The sequence below is a fragment of the Xyrauchen texanus genome, unplaced genomic scaffold, assembly GCF_025860055.1.
Source record: "Xyrauchen texanus isolate HMW12.3.18 unplaced genomic scaffold, RBS_HiC_50CHRs HiC_scaffold_669, whole genome shotgun sequence".
Classification (NCBI taxonomy): Eukaryota; Metazoa; Chordata; class Actinopteri; order Cypriniformes; family Catostomidae; genus Xyrauchen; species Xyrauchen texanus.
In genome coordinates, this window is record NW_026266653.1 from 1 (window position 1) to 25,000 (window position 25,000).

Consider the following 25,000-nt stretch of genomic DNA (forward strand, 5'->3'; position numbering starts at 1 on the left):
TTTTTGCATGATTCAGGAGGCTGTTGTCCTCCCGCCAGACTGTTATTGTAAATAAGAATTCTGTTCTTATGTGACTTGCTTGGTTAAAAAATAAAATAATCAATATAAGTGTGGTTGAGAAATAGATAAATATTTAAGTGTTTTTTTTACTATCAATCTCCTCATCTATTTCACATTCTTCTTAGTTTTTTGGCCATTTGCATTCTCCATGCATATTGCCACCTACTGGGCTAGGAGGAGAATTTTATAGTAAATAGGTCTTTAAAATGTATCTGTTTCTCATATCGCTTCTGAAAATATGGATTTATCCACTGGAGTCACATGGAGTACTATAATGCTGCATTATATGCATTTTGGAGCTTCAAAATTTTGGTACCCATTCACTTGAGCAGTGAGGACTTACAGAGCTGAGAAATTATTCTAAAAATCTTTGTTTGTGTTCTACAGAAGAAAGAAAGTCATACACAGCTGGGATGGCATGAAGATGAGTAAATGATAAGAGTAATTTTTAGAAATTCCATATTAAGTTAATAAATATTAACTTAATATTGACAGTAGCTGTATGTGCACTATCCTGCAGGTGGCGTTGTCTGTGGCAGCAGAATTCTGGGAACAGGGTGATCTGGAGAGAACAGTGTTGGAGCAGCAGCCCATTGTAAGAGATTGCCTGGAATGAAGGGGTGGGAGGTGTTGGGAGAGGGTGAGAAAGAAGAAGAAGAAGAAGACAGAGAGAGAGAGAGAAAGGGAGTAAAGAATGAAAAAGTTCCCATGGGTCATGTAGTGATGTACTGCCTATTATGCGGTGCAGTGAATCAGAAAGAGTGGTCACAATTGCCCAGTCAACCAGACCACTCCCAAACTCCCTGTTTTACACAATAGTGATTGGAAATGAAAAGTTCCATCAAACTTTACAGTTTAGTCACACTGTTCTTTACTGTGCATTGGTAGATTGCAGTTTTTCATTTTGTTAGAGTTAAGAGCATGCTTGTTTCTTCCCCAGCCCATGATGGACCGGAACAAAGCAGATGAACTTCCCAAACTGCAGTGTGGTTTTATTGATTTTGTCTGTGCTTTTGTGTACAAGGTGAGGTCCTCCATTTCAATCATTAAACAAAACTACATATGGGACTTCATTGATCTACTCATCTAAATGTTCATGGCATCCACCTGAGAGTCCATCAGGAAACAAATACATATCCATCAGCAGAAATGCACAGTGCACATCTTGATCAGATGACTGTATACTTGTTTATTTTATTGACCCAATGTAGACCTGCCTGGATTTAGAGGTGTCTTAGACACTCCCAGCTATCAAGTCTGCAAATATTAAAGCTTATTTGATTGCTTGTCAAGCTTAGAGCAGTTTCTCCCATTACTCATACAGTTCCTGGATCTTTGGGATGATAAATTGAGCCAAACTGGGTACATATGAATGTCTCTACAAATCTATATATTGTATAGTGCTACATCCCATATTGTTGCTGTAATGCATGAGATGAAATGAGTTGGGGATAGTTCACCCAAAAATATAATTTACACAATGCACCGGCTGCTCCTCTGCATTCAACACAAGTGGTTGGTGATTTATAATATCAAGCTCCAAAAAATGACAAACAAGTACCATAAAGTAGTCAAGTTTCCTTTGAAGCCATTCAATAGCTTTGTGTGAAAAATTTGTTATACACTAACATTTTTGACCCATATATAAAAACATACAATATTAAGGGATAAAGCACTATCCAATATGTAGATGAGGTATTTTGGCTTTATCACTTTTAACTTTATCACCCCAAAATATCCATGTTATAAACAACTTAAAAATTCAAAGCACAATCGGAATCAACTTCAATTACTATATATTTCTGAACATTTCTACCCATCTTCAATACTCCCTTTACTCAAGCCCAATCTTTATTGCAGGAGTTCTCTCGCTTCCATGTGGAGATCACACCCATGTTAGATCGTCTTCTGAACAACAGGAAGGAGTGGAACGCTCTCAAAGAAGTATATGAAGCCAAGATGGCCAAACTTGAAGAGGCCAAGAAAGCTAAAGAGGAAGCTGCAGCCACCACCAAACAAGGTAAAAAAGTGATAAGTCAAACGGTAACTTGTAGTCCTTAGATAATATATACCTTGCTAAAAAGTGTAGCTTAGACCTTTAGATACCATTACTTTTTCAAAGGTGGTTCAGACTGGTTTATGCTGGTTAAGGCTGTTCATCATTATGGGAGGAACAACTAGGAGTATTGTCCTGGGCCCTGTGATGAAGGGTCCCACAAAGGTCCTCTGGTATACAGTAGACCACTCATTAGCCCCTGGTTGAAAAGACCACGTTTTAAAGAAAACTAAAATGAACACTAAAAATGTAATTTGCTTCACCTTCATTTCACCACAGAATTGTATTAACACAATACCGAATAGGTGATGTGGTGGAAATGACACTGTGTTGGAAATTTCCTTGACTTTCTGAAGAAGAAAAAAAATACAAAAATAACAACTCTCCTGTGGTGCATTTACATATGATATTGGACATTATTAGTAGACTAATAATAAAAATAACTTGTGAACGTGTGAATAATGTTTTAACAAGTCTACTTTTTAGACTTTCTTTTAGAAAATATTACTCTTTTGTTGTATATCCATCTAGCTGAAACCTGTACAATGTATGCTTCCCTGATCTGCTATTACTTTCCTCACAGGTAATGTGGCCCAGAGTGCATCACAGTCCAAGACCTGTGTCATCACCTAGATGTCAAACTCCAGAAAAACAGACAAATGCACGTCAATGTAATCATAATTTGATCCACTTTCATAATTTTGTCTGCAGGATGTCCTCTCACACTATTATTACACAAGCCCAGAGTTTATAGTTAAAGAAAACCATTTAGTGATAGAAAAAGACTGGTTTCTTGTAATATCACAGAATGGTGACACCAGGGTTGAGATTATGTCTTTAACAAACCTGTGCAGATTAGGCCACTCATATATACTAAATAACATACAGTTGTTGACATTGAAAATCTGGATTTGAAAATCAAATTTAATCCTGGAAATAAAAAAACTCTAGGATTTCATTTTCTAATTTACTTGAAAATGTCCCACAAATTTTTCCTATTGGCCATGTTAGCTTCTTTTTATGAAAAAGATTTTCTTGCTTCCATTGAAGCACACAACATACTCTTTGTAACATTTTCAAATCATACTGTGTAAATATATATACTAATATAATTTACACTCACTGAGCACTTTATTAGGAACACTATGGTCCTAATAAAGTGCCTGACATGGTCTTCTGCTGTTGTAGCTTATCCGCCTCAAGGTTTGAATTATATTCTTCTCACCACAATTGTATAGATTGGCTATCTGAGTTACAGTAGCCTTCCTGTAAGTGAACCAGTCTGGCCATTCTCCGTTGACCTCTCTCCTTAACAAGGCATTTTATTTTGTTTTTGGGACCATTTGGAGTAAATTCTAGAGACTGTTGTGCATGAAAATCCCAGGAGATCAGCAGTTACAGAAATACCCATCTGGCACCAACAATCATGCCATGGTCCAAATGACATTTTTCCCCATTCTGATGGTTTATGTGAATATTAACTGAAGCTCCTGATCTGTATCTGCATGATTTTATGCATTGTACTGCTGCTACACGATTGGCTGATTAGATAATCGCATGGATGATTGTTGGTGCCAGATGTGCTGGTTTGAGTATTTCTGTAACTGCTGATTTCCTGGGATTTTCAGGCACAACAGGCTCTAGAATTTACTCCAAATGGTGCCAAAAACAAAAAACATCCAGTTAGGGGCAGTTCTGTGGAAGGAAAGGCCTTGTTGATGAGAGAAGTCAATGGAGAATGGCCAAACAGGTTTGAACTGACGAAATCTACGGTAACTCCGATAACCACTGTGGTGAGAATAATAGCATCTCAGAATGTTTTTGCTGCAAGAGGGGGACCTACACAATATTAGGCATGTGGTTTTAATGTTGTGGCTGATCGGTGTATACTAATATATAGAAGTTCTAATAGTAATAGGAAATAAAAATGTTCGATTCACATTTTCCTAAGTTGTTACGTTGATAATTTGTATCAAAGTAAATAAATGCTAAATAGAATGTGTAGAATTCCGAGTTTTTCGGACTCCACTATACATAGTGAACAAACAGAGTGTAGTATGTATACAGGTGAAAAATACATATTACAATTTTATGCTATTAATATTAATATGTAGCAATGCATAAATAAAAGATCAAATGAGAACTTTCTGAGCCATGCCTCTCTCTATTTATAGCATTGTAACTGTTGCTGTGCAAAATCTTTTGCCTCTAGGATGCAGTACACTGTTATGTGTGTGTGTGCTAGTACTAACTGTCCCATTGGAACATACATAACAGTCTTATAAAAGCATTGGATAACACCTAGGGGGTGTTGGCATAATCGACTGGGATGGGTAAGAGCTGATTGGCAGGGCAGCAGAAAGGGGCAGGCTCCATGGCAGCATTTACGTCATGTCACAAACGCAGTCACTGCACGTCAATGGTCTATGATGTCACGTCTTATGTTACATTTACCTCTCTCACACAGCAAAGAGGTAGAGTCAAGAAATCTGCAACCACCTCAAAAGCTAAAATTAGCTCTGACGTGACAGCTCATACGCACGCACGCGCACGCACACGCACACAACCCTTTAACAGGAAGATTCCGTAGGGAATGATCATTCTGACATCTGAATCACTAACCAACAGAGCGGTAAATTGCCTCACAAGCTCCCGATGGCTGCATTGACAGTTGTTTCTTTCAGCATGTTCTGCTACATACCCTCAATAAAAAGAGCTGCCACAATTAGCCTCGCAATCTAAAATCATAGGCACTCTGCATGGAGACAAATATAATGTGATTTCCTATTGGTTGTGATTTCAATGCATTCTATCCAATGAGACAGCTTCCAGCTGAGCTTTTCTGTCTATGCAATGCCTAATTGCACTAAAACATGAAAAAAAAAAAAAAAAAAAAAGTCATGGTCTTAAAGCAGATGCTGATGTTGCTGGTGGTTTCTTTTTAAATCCTCCTATTTCTAACATGCCCAGATTGCTATTCAGCACTCGTTCTAAGAATAGCGCAAAAGGGATTCATTTCTGTGGAAGTTATTATTGCAGTCTACTGCAGCATGCAATATGATGCACAATGCATGCATTGTATATGTTCTGGCATGAATATACGGAGTAACTCAGCACAGGAATGAATTACAATGAAGTTGAATGTTGTTCATTATGGATTTTATTTTTTGGAGGCAAAACAATGTACTTTTTTCTTTTTTACAGTATATGAGGATCAGTTTCTACAGTTTAATAATGTAAACAATCTCGGAAGAGAAATGTGTTCAGTTTAAAAGGAAGCCATTGTCTGCTTTTTTAAACTATTTACATGAATTAAAATATAATTTATGACATCAAATAATTTATGCTATATAGATAATTTGATCTAGGAAACTAGATTTTAACTATTTAAAAATAGTGAAATGCATTTGTCTCCACATTCTCAAGACATATGAAATCACACAATACCGAAAATCGAAATTGAAAATAAAACCAACACCATTTAAAGAGATCCTAGCTAAGTGGCTTATAAATAAAACTCAAAATAAAACAAAATATATGTAAAAAATATAAAATCTTACTAGCAGTATTTACCACGAACTAGGTTAAAAAATGAAAAATCATTGTGAATTTGACAGACATTAGAAGAGTCAAAAATCAATAAAAACAAGACAAAGAAAACAACATATGCCATTTGACTCCAATTTTGTTTCCACAACAGACAAGGTCTTGAACTGCAAGACAATGTGACATGGATGTATGATGACATTAGAGGCATTTTGTTAACAAATGACTCACGCTAGATCCACTTCTTGATAAAAATGACCCAAGGTTTAGCACAGACAATATAAAGCAAATTCTCTTCAATATTGCAAGAGCATGTAGGCCTACTTTGTGAACAATAAATTGCAGGGCAACAGATGTAGTGAATTAAAAGTGACATTTTCTACTAACTAAAAAGAGGGGAAGAATGCACACACATACGTAGATTTAAGGGCCAGGCCAAACGATCGTGACATTTGTGAAATGGATTTTGATGTGGTACCACACTTCTGTATCCAACAGCAAATGTAATTTTTGGTCAACTTTGTCTTGAGATTGCTGAAATGAGGACTGAAATACAGTATGTATTGCATTTAAAGAAGGTTCCCTTTGGAAGTTTTTCTATTTTTTTTCTCCATTTTTTTTTAATAATTTGTACATTCTAGATCAACAGTGTAATGTTTTCCACCACTATCATTAAGTTCAAATGTATTGAAGTGTTCTGAAACACTGAATAAAATGGTCTATAACAAATTATAGCTTCTATATATTTATCTACACAAACACACAAATATATATATGTATATATATAATCATATATATGTATATACCTTTTTTAATATAGATATATTGAAAAAGTTAAATTATTTCGGTAAAGAAACATTGGATTGTAAAGGAGATCAGACAGGACTGATAGCTTTGTTTTCCCATAAGGTTTAAGGCTCTCCTTGTGAAAATGGACTGTCTGTGTATTTTTCTTATTTATATATAAAGTCCTTCTTGGCCAGTGATCCTGAACATCAACCTTTTTTTTTTTTAATGATTCAAGCGGTTTCACTACAGCAATCTATGACATACAGTACAAGAACTGATTTCAATAAAACAACTGATCTCTTAAATACATCCTTCTGTTTTTGAGAAAGGCTCTCTTAGATTAACGGTATTGCATCTCAATTGCATAAAAAATAAAAAAATCTAACCTATTAAAGTCATTAAATAAAGAAAAGAAAATTCAACAATTTCTAAAGGGATACTCTATACAACTGTGTTTGACTTATGAAGCCATAATCATTGAAAATTCCCTTCTGTAGCTCCCTGTATTGCTTAACGCTGCATCATCAAGTTTTCCCCTGCCCTTTAAAACATTAACCAATCAGATCCACTCTTGTTACCACAACAAGATTACCACATCGCTGTACAGCACATAACCATACATTTCATGTTTACACAAGACACAGTGCTATATACACATTATATATCTCTATATATTTATACTCTTATATAATCATGTAAACCAGCACATTCTCTCAATTGTTTAGTAGTATGCATACTAAGCACAAACACTCATTCAGGGACTTTTCTTCTTCTCAAGATCATATTGGGCAGTTTAAAATTGGTCAAAAGCAGTATGTAGTATTCAAAGTAACTTCTTAGTACCTTAAGAGGGAAGCCAGCAAGGCACGTCCTAATTAGGGTACTTTTAACACTGAATAAGGCGTTCTGTACTTAGTGTGCGCTCTATTAAAGTCAAAAGAGAATTCAGTCATGTAAACATTCAGGTTTGGGGTGTTTCAGTGGAGGTAACTGGATAAACGGGAGAGGCAGAGATAATGCGAGAGTAAAGAGAGGCTTATAACCATCCCTACACCAGCACACACTCACATTTGTACTAGATCCACAGGCCTAGGGTTCAAGGGGAGGAGGGTGACCCCGCAGAATAAAAGCAACAGGTACGAGTGAACACACTTCGACTCCCAGCGTATAATATGGGGCAAACCCATCACAAGAGCCTGCTAAAGACACGGACGACGCACGCAGTTATACACAGGTACACATTTAAAAAAACAGACAGAGGACAAATAGAGAATTAGCCACAAGGTAAGAGCTAGAAAAAACCCGCAGATCTTCACCTGTTAGATAGGAGAGTAAAAAAAGTGTTTGAGCTCAGAGTAAGAGAGTATGAGAGAGTGACCTGTAAACAAAGCAGAGATACGACTGTATCTCTTATGAGATTAAGCTCTGGAAATAGTTTTAGGAAAGCTCTTCCTCCTTATACATCACCATCTTTCTCTCAAGTTCTGCCATTGAGAGCACTTTGAGTCAACATCCAGGAGAAAGACTTGTCTGATGTCTCCAATGGCTGTGCTACTGGGAGAGTCTTACCACTAAACTGTACTTTCAAATTAAGACCAATAGGATGGACAGGATGGTGGACACAATCGCATTTGTGACGGGTACATTCTATTCCTTGAAATTTCGAAACGTTTATGAAAATATAAATTATGAGATGGGTTCTTAACAGGATAGGTTCACATCTGACAAACAATTAAAATACATCATTGGCAAGTTAAAAGTGAAGTGTGTATTTTCTGCATCACTATCAGAAGGTAAACAGGTTTTCACACCAGTTGAGCCAATGTTGCTATTATAGGATGCTCAATTAGAGCAATGTTTTGATAGCGCCAAAGAAAAAAACTGTTTACAATTCTTTGGGGAATCAACCTACAAATAGCTTACAATTGTCTCTACATACAGGTATTTTAACATGTATAAATTACACACTTCACCCTTTAAAGGTGCTGTTAGCAATTTCAATTTGTTTTGCTTACCTTCGCTAGACTTAGCCACTCAATTAACCCCGCCCTCCATAGACAAGTCAACAACTCTGAACACAAAAGCATGGCCTGATCCTCTGACTCTATTACTGTATACATTGTAACAGAGACAGGTATATGTCAGGTAATAGGGGAATTTTATGTGTGATATTGCAAAAACAATCACTTACAGCACCTTTAAGGTAGTACAGTAGGGTTGGTTTGGACAATAGACTCATTTGCTCAATTGTTTCTGGCAGCCAGCAGCAAAAGCTTCTTCAAGACCAAAGGAGGATAGAGGCCAGACCAAAGAAGCACTACCTCGTTTGAGTGCATAGATGAAATCAAGGAAGCACTAAAATTACAAAAAGACTATTGTTTTTCCTTTCCTTTTTGAATTGTAAACTCTACCTTGTCAGGATTCTTTTTGTTTGCCTTTTTTTTATCCACTTTTCATCCACACACACACACACACACACACACACACACACACACACACACACACACACGCACGCACGCACACACGCACACACACACGCACACACACACGCACACATACAAACACACATAGAGAGAGAGAGATTTAAACATCCACAAAGTTTTGCTAATACAAAGCAGTTATTGTTTATATATTTGTACAACAAAATGGTTAAAGCCCCCTGCAGGTCTATGAAGAGTGATAAAGGGTTTATAAAAATAAAATAAAAACACACACGCACGTCACGACAACAAACGGAAAAGAGTGCGGTTTGCTACGAAGCCCGAGCCGCTTGCAACGTCATGAATGGCATCAAACACAAACACACACACAAGAAGCAGCACTTGTGTCCGGTGTTGTCAGAGCGGTTTCTTGTTCGTTTGTTCACTGGTTGTCCTTCCCCAATGTCCTCCGATCCTCAGTTACAAGTGACAAGGTCATTTTTTATATTTAAATGTTCAAAATGTAAACATGAAGAGGTGCCTTGGTTGAGGTACTGAGGTGAGTCTCGGAAGGGGTGGCAATGCTCGACGCGTTGCAATGTGTGTCAGCGATGCAGGCTTCTCTGAGCCTCCTTCAGAAGAGCGTCAAAGTCCAGTGCATCATACTTGCTCTTCACTGGGCCAGGACCTGCCTCATCTAAACAGAAAAACACTGAAGAGTTAGTTCATATTACTAGAGAATTTTCTTAATAGCACTTTAAATATAATACAAAATCTTTTTGAAATATATTTCTGCTTCCTATAACAGCAAAACACAGAAGGTATGATTTGAGGACTAGTGATAGACCAATATTTACATTGACAACCAACAGTGGTTGACCAATACATACAGTGCATTCAGAACCCTTAATGTTTTTACATTTTATGTTGCAGTCTTGTGCTAAAATGCTTTAAATTATTATTTTTGTCACATCAATCTAAATTCCATACCCCATATCGACAAAGCAAAAAAAATTATTTTTGATAACTTTGCAAATTTATTCTAAACAAAAAAACTGAAATATCACATTGACATAAGTAGTTAGACCCTTAACTCAGTACTTAGTTGAAACACCTTTGGCAGTGATTACAGTTTCAAGTCTTTTTGAGTATGATGCGACAAGCTTTGCACACCTGGATTTGGGGCTTTTCTGCCATTCTTTTCTGCAGATCCTCTCAAGCTCTGTCAGGTTGGATGGGGACCGTCAGTGGACAGCCATTTTCAGGTCTCTCCAGATATGTTCGATTTCAAGTCTGTGCTCTGGCTGGGCCACTCAAGTACATTCACCGAGTCATAAAGCCCAGATCAGTGGAGTGTGGCAGTGATGGTTGTCCTTCTGCAAGTTTCTCCCATCACCACACATGATCTCTGGAGCTCATCCAGAGTGACATTCAGGTTGTTCCAAACTTCTTACATTGTCCTGGTTGTTCCAAACTTCTTCCTCTTGGGAACCTTCAATGCAGCCAAAATAATTGTGTAGCCTTCCCCAGATCTGTGCCTCGACACAATCCTGTCTCTGAGCTCTGCAGGCAGTTCCTTCGACCTTATGGCTTGGTTTTTGCTCTGATATGCATTTTCAGCTGTGAGACCTTGTATAGACAGGTGTGTGCCTTTCTAAATCATGTCCAATCAATTGAATTTGCCGCAGGACTCCAATCAAAGTGTAGAAACATCTTAAAGATGTTCCAGAGAAATGGGATGCACCGGAGCTAAATTTCAAGTGTCAAAGCAAAGGGTCTGAATACTAATGTCAATGTGATATTTCATTTTTTTCTTTGTAATAAATTAGCAAATTTTTTTAAAAACTGTTTTTTGCTTTGTCATTATGGGGTATGGAGTGTAGATTGATGTGAAAAAAAATACAGCATTTTAGCGCAAGTCTGCAACATATCAAAATGTGAAAAAAAGGAAGGGGTCTGAATACTTTACTGGTCTGCACTGTACAATGGCTAGGTTTGAGAATAATTTCATTAATACAGGATTACAACCAGAGCAAAATAGTTTTATTTTTATCTTTCAACAATTAAAACGATACAGAACTTGATTAACATGTCTCAATTTTTATGAGATTTCACACTTTGATGATATGCACAAATATACAATATTATTTGTCCATACCACCTACAGCAGCTCTAAAATATATCAACTAAAGAAATAAACTTCACCTTCCTACTTACAGATCCTCCCCCCAATCCATACTACAACTGTATTTGTTTTAAACCTATTATAGATCACTTAGCATGTGACAGTACAATCGCTATATTTGGAATTCTTAACAAAAATCATATTGGTACAAAAATGTTACATACCTTCTCCAGTCTAAGACTTGTAAAATGTGACAACAGAATAATTTTTTTTAACATAAACTATAACAAAACCAAACAAGTATTTAACTGAGTAACAATGCTAAAAATAACAACATCAACAATAATAAAAAGGATAAATAAATGAATAAACAAGAGTAATTAAACCAGAAAATTATAGTAATAATACAGTATAAAAAATACTTAAAGACTTTTAAATATTTATGGATTGTGAACACAGATGGCACAAAACTTAATCTTTTCGTCTTTCATCTTTTAACCTCTCTATGCAACCATCTGGATTCCCAGGGACACTATTTGTGCCTTGTCCACCCACTAATATCCAATGAAAAGGTCCCAAGTCTTATAGAATTTAAAGGGTTTATAATTTAATGCAGTGGAAATGGCCTCATAAGGAATGAGCCCGTTAGCTATGTTTATCCACGGAACAACTGAGGGGCTTTGGTCCTTTATCCATAGAATGACAATGCATTTGCAGGCACATTTTAAAAGAATTTGCAGAAGATGAGTAACTTGAAATTTATAAGGGAATTCCTGAGTACTTCCTAGTAGGCAGGCCTTCAACCCCAATTGTAGTGGACAGCAAAATATATTTTCCATTTCAAAAAGAACAAGGGACCAGAAGTGCTGAATCTTTCCACAACTCCAAAATCATTGAATCTCTCTGATGCTTTACACTTATTTCAAAAAATCAGACACATTTCGGTTTATTTTATACCTTAAACTTGGAGTGATTGTAAGTGGTGATTTCTTCCCCAATATCGCTCTCCCACAGTTCTCTGGCCTTGTCCCCATTATTTTTGTGGGAATTCATGAGTATGTTATAAAACCACCTGGATCCGGAACGAGGCATTGGAATTTTCATCTGTTCTTCTAATTGAGAAGATTACTTTACGCAATACTCGTTCCCTCATCTAGAGAGAACCGAGGTTACGTTAGGTAACCGATACGTTTTCTATCACGTCCCCTATAACACAGATGCCTTTTTCCTTCCATAGTACCATCTCGTCATTCATACCAGGAGGGAAGTCTGGGTAATGGTGTTGAAAATGAAAGATGTGTGTAGAAGCCCATGGCTTTACAGATTTGCATCCACATTTTAACCATATTTTTTATTTTTTTTATTAAGTTACCTTTAGTAAGATCTGACAACTTTGAAGGTGAGATGTAAAGCAAGGTACAACAGACCCAAGAGTTGCTGCTTTGGCACTAACCAAAGTAGAATTGTGGTCAACTACTAACCACTCCAAGATTAATCTGCGCTGAGCAGAGAATTTATAAAACTTTAACAGGGGAGCACTAATCCTCCAAGCTGTTAGGCAATGAAAGGTAACTATATCTCAGTCTGGGTTGTTTCTTTCACCAAATAAAATAAATGACAGAGCCACGCAGCTGTCTCAAGATTTGATGGGAAGTAAAACAGGTAACATTTGAAAATAGTTTAACAGATGCGGTAATATATTAATCTTAACAAGATGTATATATTCCAGCAATGATAGTGGTAGGCTGCACCATCTGTCTAAGTCGGACTCAATAGATCTAACAACTGGAATAATATTAATTTGGTATAAGCGCTCCAATTGTGGTGAAATATTTATACCCAAGTATTTGAATCCAGAAGGTGACCATATAAAAGGTAAAGAGACTGTTGAATCCGGGGAGTGAACATTACTTAGTGACATTGCTTCAGATTTTGAGAAGTTAATCTTATAACCAGAGACTGAGCCAAAATCAGAAATCAGGTCAATTACTTTGGGAATAGAACATTGTGGAGACTCTAAATAGATTAAAACATCATCTGAATAAAGAGAAAATTTTATGGAGCTTCTTCCCTAGGCAAATCCCCCTAAAGGACGAGTCTCCTCTAATAGCCACCGCTAGAGGTTCATTAGCCATTACAAACATCAGCGGGGACAATGAACAACCCTGTCTGGTGCCCCCTGACAGATTAAATTTAGGGGATTGACCATTTGTTATTATAAAAGCTGTGGGGTGTATATATAAGTTGTTATCCAAGTTAAATTTGGATAGTACCGAAAAAAATAAATAAATATATGGCCACACGACCCTGTCGAATACCTTTTCAGCATCCAATGACATGAATATGCCACCACTTGCACACTAACTAGAGAGCTGAATGATATTAAGTAACCTTCTAACATTATGGGCAGAGGATCTCCCCTTGATTAAACCTGTCTGATCCATACTGATGATAGTTGGGAGGGTGGCCAGGATCTTAGCTAGTATTTTTAAATCCACATTAAGAAAGGAAATGGGATGGTAGGAGTCACGTTCATCAGGGGGATTTCCTTTCTTTAGAATAACACAAATGTTGGCCTCCATCATAGAGTTAGGGAGATTCCCAAAATTAAAAGACAATTGAATCATGTCATGCATAGAATTAACCAAAGAGTCCTTAAACTTTTTGAAGAATTCTGTGGTGAATCCATCTGGCCTAGGCACCTGTCCATTAGAAAATTTACTAATGCAATAAAAAATGTCTCTAATTTCAATTGGTTTGTTCAAGAAATGTCTTTGCTCCTCAGAATCATCTGGCAGAGATAGTTTTGTAAGAAAATTGTTCATAGATTCAACTGGGCCAGAGTATAATGGAGACATGTTGAGCTTCTTGTAAAACATTCTAAAAATGGCCTTATTATCATGACAAGGGACTCCAATTTCACCCTTAATGGTGGAAATGAGACTTGGGCATAAGATCGGCAGTGCAGAAGGTTGGCCATGTATTTATTAGGCTTTTTAGTAAATACATACATCACCTTTTTTGCAGGTTATATGTAAAGTTGGGTAAACACAGGGTAAGAAACACAGCCGCACTGTCTAATATGACAATACTGCCTATATTACAGTCTATTATATTATGTAAAAACACCTTAGGTGAAATAAGTAATCTATTCTACTTCAAGTTTTATGTATTCCAGAGAAAAAGGTATACTCTTTGTCTCTTGGATGTAGCATCCACCAAGTATCCACTAGTCATTTGATGGAGAAGATTTATCAAGCTTTGGTAAGAGTGTACAGTTGAAATCGTCAGCGATCACACTATGTTCACACTGCCATTCAGCAAATTTTGAAAATGTGTGTGTAAATCCTAACTCTGTACAACAAGTTTGAAAGTCCTGCGAGAGCTTATATAAATTTTGACATTGGTTGGTTGTAACATTTAGTGTTCACACACAAGTGACCCCTAAATCAAATATTGACCTGGTAAGTGTTGTTCAGTCCCATCTAGCTGAGTTGAGCCACCAGTGGAGGTGGATGTTTTAGTAGGCAGGATCGCCAGAAAAGCTTCGACGTCCTTAGGCTCTTTGAAGAGCTTGCCGCCTTCGTACAGCACCATAAGGATCGCCGGGTAGATCATCGCAAACCAATTCCCCGCTCATGGACCCAATTCTTCACAGCCCCAAATGCTTGTCTCTTCTGAGAAATCGCCACTGAGAAATCCTCTTAAATGGAAATAGTGATTGTAGGGTAGTTGATCAGCAGCACGAGCGGCTTGCAAAATGCACACTTTGTCGAGAAATTATGAAGTTTTACAATCATCGCTTGGGGTCGCTCACCCGCAGAAGAATGATGTGCTAGAGCGTGGTGTCTGTCTTCACCAGTTGATGTTCAACAGAGTAGGTAGCCAGGATTTGAGAAACGAAACTGGGTTCGTACACTCCTCATACTATGGCAGGCCAGTTATTCTGATGTTGCACCATCTCTTTCTGTTTTCCATATCATACAGCTTCTCAAGGGCCACGTCTAGACTTTTTTAATCCCGGCCAGCTCGGCATTGCCTTTCATGACAGTATCTTCCACCATGGCTCTGTGTGCTTCTGCTTCAGTAACATGGGTTTCCACCTCCGCAATATGTGCAGTGGCTGCCGATCTATTTTATTTTCGAGCGCACTGTCGACGCCTGCCAAGACTTAAGAGGTTATTCGCTTTACAAGCGCGTCGGCCTCGCAAGCAGCCATTGTCACATCCTCCATTTTTGAGGGTGAGTGCACACTCAGATCTGAGACAGGTAGCGTCAATGGCCTTCTTTTAATAAGTGAGCGATTTAAGTTCCGTCATTTCTCTGACATCACATACAACATCCGCAACTATAATGATGCAATTAAGGGTTAATACTGAGGTTGATACCAAAATCCATGTATTCCATCAATATATTTAGCAATATACACAGTTATATACGTCAATTGATCGATACAGTCTCGTCATTTTTTTCAGCTGTTTTTTCCCTTTCTGTGCACATCAGTGCAATAATGGGTGTGAGCCCATATTTCATATTGTTTGTTGACATGTTATCACGAATAAACTCCCAGTTTCATTGATGGACTTTTCTGGATGGGTTTACTTGGAACGATGGTCATGTGTTTGATACATCAAGTCAGTTTTGTAGTGTGCGTTTGGCTTTAGTATATGCACGTCTGATAATTTGTTTCTAGGATCTCGCTTTGTCTCTGGCGCACACAAAAATGCTACTGCGCTGCAGCGGTTTAAACTGAACTCAGAATTGATTCTGCCTTTTTGAGAATCAATTCATAATCATTATAAAATAATTATAAACCCTTCTTGCAAAAACATAAATGATCAAATTAATGCAGTGCACATCTTTTGCCTTTATAATATTCTTTTGTGTGCTTCATTTTGAAGAGGTAAAATAGATTTAACCCACACCAGATGTCGCACCTGTCGCACAACATGTGTTGTGAAAGGTGCTACACAAATAAAAATGACCCTAGAAGAGGCTGACTGATATATACAATGGTAGACCGATATGTACAGTGATTGACATATGTACAGTGATATGTACAGTTTTTCAATGTGGTTTCAGACTTTTGAAGCGATACATACAGTGGTGTCTAAGAGGTAGATTCCCAGCCTTCATATTAGATTTGGCCAATGAAAAACCTATATCGGTTGACTACTAGTGAGAACAACATTATTGTAATCTCTTCCCTAACCAAATGTTTACATAGAATCTGACTCAGCACACTGGCTCACATGAGTCCTGTTTAAAAATGAGCAAGTCATCAAATGAGCAAAGAGCAGCTTCTTCATTATCACTGTCTGGAACCAACTTCACAGATTGTTCAGTCTCTCAGTTTGCTGCAATGGCTAAGCACTGCGGCATTGGCCTCGCTATAATTAAAACTGTACCCTGCTTTTTTCAAATAGGTCAACCAAGAATGGAAAAGTCTTTTCATCTATTTAAATGCAAATGAAGCTGAATTAGGCCATTTATTAGCTTAGGAATGAGAGGACACCTTCCTCTGACTCAGAACAGACCACCAGACAAAGGCCACATCAAAGAGACAGGAATCTCTCTGTTCTCTTACCCAGATCTATGTAACGCTTCCTTCCAAACTGTCGGCTGCTGTTTCCCCCACTCGGACCCCGCGAGTCCCGCCTGTGCTGTGGGGTTTGGCCGCTCTGAGTGGACCTAAGTGTGATAACTCCACAACGCTCCCTAAATAGACACACAAACACATTGAAAACATCAATGCTCCTGATCCCACTCAGTTTTAAGGTCATAACAATGTCAGGTGAGCAGACAGAAATGGAACTCACTCGTTTTTTATGACAACTTTGCAGTCATCCGTTTGACCGAAGGCCTCGAAGCGCTTCCGCAGCATGGACTGAGTGACACTGCTCGGAAGGTTGTGAATGTAGATCACTTGGCACTTGTTCTGGAAGGTAATTAGAACAAATATTCCCTTTAACAGCACATAAAGCGATAGTTCAACCAAAACGAACAAGACATTACATGCATTTGATAAAAAGTTAGTTCAGCTACTACTAAAATCAGTAGTAAAATCATGTTTGAAAACATGTCCTACCTCATTATTCTCTTGTCCACACTTTGTCTTGCTCTTTTTTTCTGTTGCTTCATGGCACGTCTCAGAGCTCTCATCGCTGAAAGAGACATACAGGGCTGAGTTACACAAAATGGCCAATAAATGGCAAAAGAAATTAGCTAGCATCTTGATGGCACACAAAACTGGTAACTGGCTGGCTGAAATCACAAGTTCCAATCTGACTGCCTGGAAATAAATTTGTGTTTCAGTTTGATTTAACTAATAAATGGATCCCTCGCAGCCTTGTTTTTATTTCCATTAAAGATATGGTGCTACTCTGAACAAGGTCCACACATTTTTGCGGTTGAATCTTTTTGAAAGGCAAAAAAAATTGGTTTATGGCCAGAATAAGATTCAATGTGGACCAGACTTTATGCCGAAAAAGACTAGCATCTTGCTACAGCATTTCAGCATAGGACATATTCAGTACCTGAAGGAGAGTTTGCAGTTAGGGGAGGGGGGTGAGCAGGACACAGGGGACTGGGCGTCCAGCTCTGGGGAAGGAGAACGGATAGGAGAGAGTTCATAGGTCTGCTCTGGGCTGGGCGTGGGTAACTCTGTGGGCAAGTCTGCAGGCAGGCCCCATGTGTTTCCAGTCCACTGCTGGTAGTCTAGGGCTTTCAAGAAATCCATCTCCTCCTGTCCTTCCATTTCCTCATTCTTCACACCACTCTCCTCCTCCTTTCCTTGCACTTCCAAGTGGCACTGCGTCACCGCTGGTCTCTTGCGACTCTCACCCAAACCCAGTAGGCAGTAGTCGTGGTCCCCATATGCGCGTTGTGTGCCGCCCTTCGAGTCTGCATCGCCTGCTTGGCCCATCCGGCGCAGCTGGGCGTACAGTTCTGTCTGCTCTGGGAGCTTGCGTATGTGCGCCCGAGCCAGGAACGAGCTCTTGGTGGTGAGCTCAGCTTTGCCGTCTGGTTTGAAGAGCTCGTCCTCCACTGGTTTATGAGGGGGTGTGGTGGGGGGAGTGAGGCCTGCGAAACACATATGCTCATTAATCACAATGAAACCGTACACGAGGGCACCACAAACAAATGCACTAGAATATCAGGAAACATTCTGTAATTAGCAACAGTTCATAAGACAGCTAAAATGAACAATTAATTAAACTTAAAAAGAGTAAAGTATCTTTAAAATAGGAAAAGATTCAATGCAGCTCAAAGTGCTTCACAGTTGAGATTATACAAAAGTAAAGGTTCAGACAAAGTAAAAACAAATTAAGACGAATCAAAGAGATCAAAAATGATCTGATAAAGAAAATAAGATAAATAATTAATCTTTAGGCAAGCATCACTATTACTATTGCTCATACATATGGTTAGGGATATGAACAAACTCCTAACCCTAAGTATTCAAATTTGTGTGTAATTCTTCTCCATTTGTGCTACAGACAAATTTCTGAGGAGAATTGTGCTGTTACTTTTCTAAGCAATTACGACTTTCTCCTGGCAGACAATAAAATGGGAGAAAAGAAATCCCATAGACTTCCATTGAAGGAGGGATCAGAGCCATATCTAGGGACCAGAATATTATAGAAACTTGAGCGAGGACTAGAAAGCAACCAGCTAACAACCACCCAGAACAGCCTAGAAACCAACCTCGTAAAATCTACTTACATTTTCATTAAAAAAAAAAATTTATTCTCTTAGCTTAATGTAAAATGCCTCAGATTTGAACAATTGATTTAACAGGCCCCAGTTATCACACTATACACACTAAAGGCCCAGGTATACTTTGTTTTTCTGCATTCCAGGTCAGATCACGCCAGGTTGACCGTGTTGCCTTTCAAAATATACTCTTCTGACTGTGAACGAATATGAACACATTCTACCTATGCGCACTATGATCCTTTTTTTAGGACAGTCGATGGTTGGCGCATAGCTGATTACGAAATTTTCATCACGCATCACACAGTGATCCTCAACGGACAACCAAAGTAAACTTTGGCCTTAAGCCCTTTACCACTGAGAAACTTTAGAAATCTTTGTTGGCTTAATTCGCAATGTGCAAATACTGGCAAGCTACTGGCATGTGTAAGAACATAAGAGGTGGAAATAAGTGGTAATTGCTCCACAATGTAGAGAACGGCACACTTATAAAAATCCCACTGACTGAGTGCGTAATATTACCTGCTGTGCCACACAGCTCCACGCAGAGAGTCTGCTCAAAGGGCTTGTTGGCATACTGTGCGTCTCTGATCAGGAGAAAAAGAAAAAGAGATTGCAGAGTCTATTAAACTCTTACATGGAAAAGAAAAACAGAAATAGAGGGTGATACAGTCCAGACAACATAATGTATAAGATTTACTTTTATAGAGGTTTACATATGGCATTTTAGCACCAACAAATATTTTAAAAAAAGCAGATGTTGGGGAATTATAGTCCCAATTCACGTTCATTGAATGGAAAATTATGCAATGAAAGTGAATGGTGACCGAGGATAACATTATAACTAACATCTCCTTTAGTGTTTCACAAAGGAAAGACATTCAGGTTTGGAAAATAAGGGTGAATAAATGATGACTGAATTAACATTTTTAAGTGAACTATCCCTTTAACTTCATAACGAGTGTGCTACGTATACGCACAGAAAAGCTAATGACTGTAACTAGCAGAAAAACCTCAGGCTATTTATGAAAACGTGTTACTCTGATAGACTTGCAGAATGTTTTGGGACGTGTAAGAAACAGCAACTCTACAAGCCTCCTTGAGGCAATCTGGGAGATGGACGGAGTCCAACGGTGGTCTTAATATTTTGGCCTGGAAGCATGCCAGGGATCTAGACTAGATTAGATGTGAATGGAACACATACCCGTTAGACTTGGAAGCCAGCGGCAGACACAGACAGGCGCGTTTATCTGCAATTAGAACAACAGACAGCGTGTCATTGTCAGAGATATCAACAGTATAAATAGTGGAGTAATTGAGTTGCTACAGTTTATTGTTTATGGACATTAAAAAGTGCTTCATGTAATATTATAAGTTCTTCAGATACGCATATTTCTGTACTTTTTAAAGCACTTGTACATAGGACTGGAGAAGAAAACATTATTTAACCCAGAGAGACCAAGCACAGCAAATTACAACATTTGTTAGAGCAATTAAATAATAATAACTTTTTTAATTGGGGGGCATATTGAATGTAACAGCTTGCAACAAAAAAGTCTCGCAAAATATGATACATCTAGATTTTTATAATAAGTGGTTTTGTAAAAACACTTTCACTGAAAAAAAAAACAAATAGAAAAAATGAAAATACATCATTTGTGTCAATGCTTGGAACTATGAGGTTTAAGGAACTTACAAAGGTTCTTTGAATGTTATCAGGTTGTAGGTCAAGGGTAAATTATAAATAAGAATGTCCAAGATGATAAAAATATGGCTTCCTGCATGTTGGTTATACCACACTGACTATGTGGTATAACCAGACAGACAAAAGTTTTTCAAATATTATTTTCAATACTTTACATTATATTTAACAATTAATAATGAGATTAACAATCTAAATAATTATATAAAAATCTTTTAAACGTTTTACAATGTTGACCTTCACATTTTTGACCAAATATATATATACACTAATATATATATATATATAAACATTTAATTGAGATATTTAAAACATGTTCATAATTGAAGAATGATTCAAATCATTGTTTCAAATCATTGCTTGTATGAATTCCATTTTTTTTAATTAATAGATCTGGATGGCAAAAATGAACAAAGTCATTGATCCAAAACTCTTTATGGTTCTATTTTTAACCTATCATTTTAAGAACTTGATTTCAACCCATATTTTTTCCAATAATCTTTTAGAATTACCATCTTTGCGGCATGGGTTTTGGGCTTCAGAGCTCTTGTGGGAGTTGGTCTTCTTGTTGCTATCAGATGGTGGTTCTGTGGGAGGATGTTTGACCCAGGTCTCCTCTTCGCTGGACTGTCCAGCACTGGGCTCCGATCGGCCACAGTTAACACGTACTCTCTTAGCGAATCGGCTAGGGAAGGAAGCCAGACGGCGAGAGCGTCTAACCGAGAAGGATCCTTCCTCGGGCTCGGGGCTTTTGGGGCGCTTTGCGACCTTTTGCGAGCTCTCACAGTCTGAGTCTTTAGGTTCAGCTATAGGCTGCTGTGCAGGAGAGGCAGCCCCTCTGCAGTGGGTATAAGGAGGGCTGTGCATTCTGTAAGGCTTGCTTACGTCAAAGGAACTGACAGCTTCTAGAAGCTCTTTGAGCAGGGAGTGGGCTTTGATCTCCCTGCGGCGAGCAAAAGGTACCCTCGGCCTGGACCCAATACTGGTTTGGGGGGCCGGCTTATGACAGTTCTGAGGAACACTGCGGGGCACTGGGGGGTTCTCAGGCTTGGCCTTACGCGCCAATGCCTCACGCTCTTTGCGATCCCAGCTGGCCTGCTTGCGCCTGGGCAGGCAGTACGTGTGCATGTATTTGATGAGCTCCACTACAGAGTGCAGTTCTTTCTCCGAGGAGAACTGAGGCTTCGGCGGCTCAACACACACCATGCTCTCGCATTCCTCACTGCTGGATGACTCCTCCTCTTCCTCCTCCGAGTCACAGTCCTCTTCATCTTCCTCTTCCTCTGTGTCGGCGGAGGGCGTGTCCTCGGCCTCCTGTGCTGTGGTGAGGTGGCGATGGAGTTCAGTGCAGAGATGACCAGCGGGCCGCACTGGTCGTGACTTACGCTCCTGTGTGCTTATCTTGTCCTTCTGCAGAGGAAAGAGGAGACATTTAATATAATTTTGTGATATAAATTATAATGAAGCAATAAGCTACAATAGACAGGTTTAAGGGATGTTAAGGGAAGTGTCTAATAGTTTTCATAGGCTATCAACAGCTATTAAAATGTATTCATTAATACTGTAATAAAAATAAAATGTATTAATTTAGGAAGAAATTGTAAACATTTAAATTTCATTTAAAATTTTGATATAAAAATTTTTAATAAACATTATATTATATTACTATATATAAAACAATTAAATATAAAATTATTTAACGTATACAAACATATATAGCTATATATATATATATATATATATAATAAAATGTATATATATATATATATATATATATATATATATATATATATATATATATATATATATATATATATGTGTGTGTGTGTTTACATATATACATTTTTATGTATATACTGTATAAATAAATACTGTAAATGTATTATTTTTATTACCTTTTCCTCCACCAATTAATAACATCTCGTTAGTATAACTAAAGGCCATTTAAGTCAACATAGCAACTTTTATTAATAAAATATTACATTTAACTGATTAATATTGAATTTAAAAATATTTAATAATTTACAAGTGTTTAGATAATGGATCATCCAATCAGAATTCAGAGCCGACACTATCAGTTTTCACATCTCCAAATTATTTCTGTTCTCTGTGTTGTGTAAATAAACTTGACCTTGATTTTGCAAGCAACCAAGTGTGGTAAAAGTTTAGTACTTTTACAAAGCAAGTCATAAAAAATTAAAATAACTACTTAAGAGACAGTTATAGTAATTAGAATTTGCCCATGACAGAGATTTATGTGGAATGTAGCGAGCTGACTTTTGTAACCCCCTTATGAAATGCCCAAACATCCAAGCCATGTGAGACAGCTCAACGCCCTACTGTCTATTTCAGTGTGTACTACACTCTAAGGTTACTGTGACAAATGCACCAAGGTTAGTTGCAAGATATTCTCTCGGTATCTCAGGAACTATTGCTTGTTATTTTATGCAATCTCATATTCGGAGTGAACATTGCCCTTTAGGCCGGGTAGACCCTGTGGCTTTGGCATGACAGATGGCTGCGCTCAACTCCAATGCGACAGTGGCCTTAGCCTTGGTGCAGTGTTCCAAAGTGGAGGGAGTGAATGAGGAACCACAGGCTTTTGAAGTGAAACTTTGAAATGAAAATCCTCAGTGTGGTTTCTAAAGGCTGGCATGAGCTAATTAGGCATTAGTATTGCGGTGGGAATATGCAGCAGCGTAAACGGCTAGTGAATGGTGGATGTGCTCGCACTAAGGTTGTTAAATTAATTTCCTATTAGGAGAATGTGTCATACCTTTTGAGTTGATGCTGCAATCAAAGTGTGTGGAAGTTTCTCTCACCTTTTGTACGGGCCTCAAGGGCTTGACGTGCTGGTTCCTGCTGCTATGACGATGCACGCTGCCGTCTTTGTTCATCTCGAGGCCCACGGGCACATTAGGGGGCGACAACAGGAGTTTCTTTAGCTGTGGGGAGAATGAGAGGTGGAGGGGTTACAATTTGCTGGCACTGTGTGTTTAAAATACAGACATAACACACTGCAAACACTTATTTTTGTCTTGTTTTCCAGGAAAAATATCTAAACATAATTTAAAAGAGATTATGTATTTACATTTAGTTTGTAATTTTTTAAATTGGTTTTTCATTCTTAAATTAAAGGTAAAGTTCACCCAAAAATGCTAATTGTAATGTAAACTGTAAATTCTGAAAAACAAGTATAATTTTACACAATAGAGGTGTTTGCACCTTATTTATCAGCATACATCTAAAAAAAAAATTATAATATTATATTATACATTTTTTCAATATTGTGTGTACATTTATAACATTATGCTTTGTGTTATATTACCCTGCTGAGATAGTGAAAGTAAATTTGGTATCTTCCTCAGACCTACCTTCTTATTTAGGTCTTGGAGCAAATGGGAAAGTGAAAATAATATATTCTGTGATCTCCCATTCACCTCTATTGAAGTTTACCCTGCGAACATTTACTTACGCGTTGCAAAACCCAGAGTTTGAAAAAGGTCTATTGATTCTCAAGTAACTTTATCTGGTTTTAAGGATGGTTATATACATTAACTAGAAAACAAGACAAAAATACAGATTGAGATTTTTTTTAGTGCAGAATGAATCTCTGTTGTCTGCTATAAATTTCAGAAAGGCCCGAGCACTTTGAAATGCATTTTGAAATTTGGTACTCAAACACAAACATCAACAATTGATGTAAAAGTTTACAGCAGGTTTGTGTTCTCTGTTGTAACCACTGGAGGAATAAGACATAGTTATTGGACATCTAAGGAAAACTACGAGTCCTAAACGCCCAGCACTGGATGAGGTGGAGAAAACAAAGTAAGAAACAGGACTGTGTTCTTGAGTCCTTTAAGTAATTGTTAATGTGCCAACTTGGCAGGTCTGTCCATGCATCTCAGTGTCCATTGAGGAAACTGAAGGGGCAATGAGAGTTTCAGCCTCTGTGTACCAATCCATTTTGGCATGCAACGGCCATCTATGCCATGAAAACATGTGCTCCGCTGTCCCTGATCCTGGTGCTTCAATGCACCCCTTGTTTCACACACAGACTCATTTAGGGGTTGAGATGTAACTGAAGCCATTGCCAGTAGAGGGGGCTCTCAGCTATTGGGGAAGATGAGTTTATATCCACACTTAACTCTCTCACAATGAGACTTAAGGAGGAGGCCAAACAATACTGGAAGAATTCCATTGGTACCTGAATTCTCAAGCAGAAATGCATCTGTCCAGGCTTGTAGCATTCAGCATAGGCTTTAAATTCCTTACAAGAGGCACTTATTTGGATGTGAAGGTTACAACCATAAACATGGCTCTAAAGGATGTAAAAAAAGGCTAAAGGGATAGTTCACCCAAAAATGTCTTTCAAAACCCATATGACATTGCTTTTTTCAATGGAACACAAAAGGAGATCTTTATAGTAAAATGTCCAAGCTGCTGTTTTTCACACAATAAAGGTGAATGTGACAGTCACTGGTCCCATCCACTTTTACTGTATAGAGGAGAGCAGCTCAAGACATTCTGCTGAATTTCTTCCTTGGTGTTCCATCAAGAAAGAAAGTTATATGGGTCTGGGTGGC

At 38.0% G+C, this 25,000-nt stretch overlaps 2 protein-coding genes across 2 annotated transcripts; one reads left to right on the top strand and one right to left on the bottom strand.

Annotated features, from left to right (window-relative positions):
• The first annotated feature begins 344 nt into the window (after positions 1 to 344).
• On the top strand, positions 345 to 4,253 carry LOC127642516 (rod cGMP-specific 3',5'-cyclic phosphodiesterase subunit alpha-like). The gene is made up of 4 exons (XM_052125147.1): positions 345 to 655; positions 1,001 to 1,084; positions 1,921 to 2,080; positions 2,700 to 4,253. The coding sequence occupies exons 1-4, from the start codon at positions 563 to 565 to the stop codon at positions 2,747 to 2,749; spliced, it is 387 nt and encodes a 128-aa protein (XP_051981107.1). The 5' UTR covers positions 345 to 562; the 3' UTR covers positions 2,750 to 4,253.
• A 1,005-nt stretch (positions 4,254 to 5,258) lies between these two features.
• Positions 5,259 to 23,353, bottom strand: LOC127642515 (peroxisome proliferator-activated receptor gamma coactivator 1-alpha-like). Its single transcript, XM_052125146.1, has 9 exons — positions 23,237 to 23,353; positions 20,927 to 21,824; positions 19,917 to 19,962; positions 19,235 to 19,299; positions 17,533 to 18,079; positions 17,085 to 17,160; positions 16,816 to 16,934; positions 16,584 to 16,714; positions 5,259 to 9,568 (listed from the first exon to the last, which is right to left on the bottom strand). Exons 1-9 carry the CDS (start codon positions 23,309 to 23,311, stop codon positions 9,477 to 9,479), a joined length of 2,049 nt encoding a protein of 682 aa, XP_051981106.1. The 5' UTR covers positions 23,312 to 23,353; the 3' UTR covers positions 5,259 to 9,476.
• Positions 23,354 to 25,000: the final 1,647 nt, after the last annotated feature.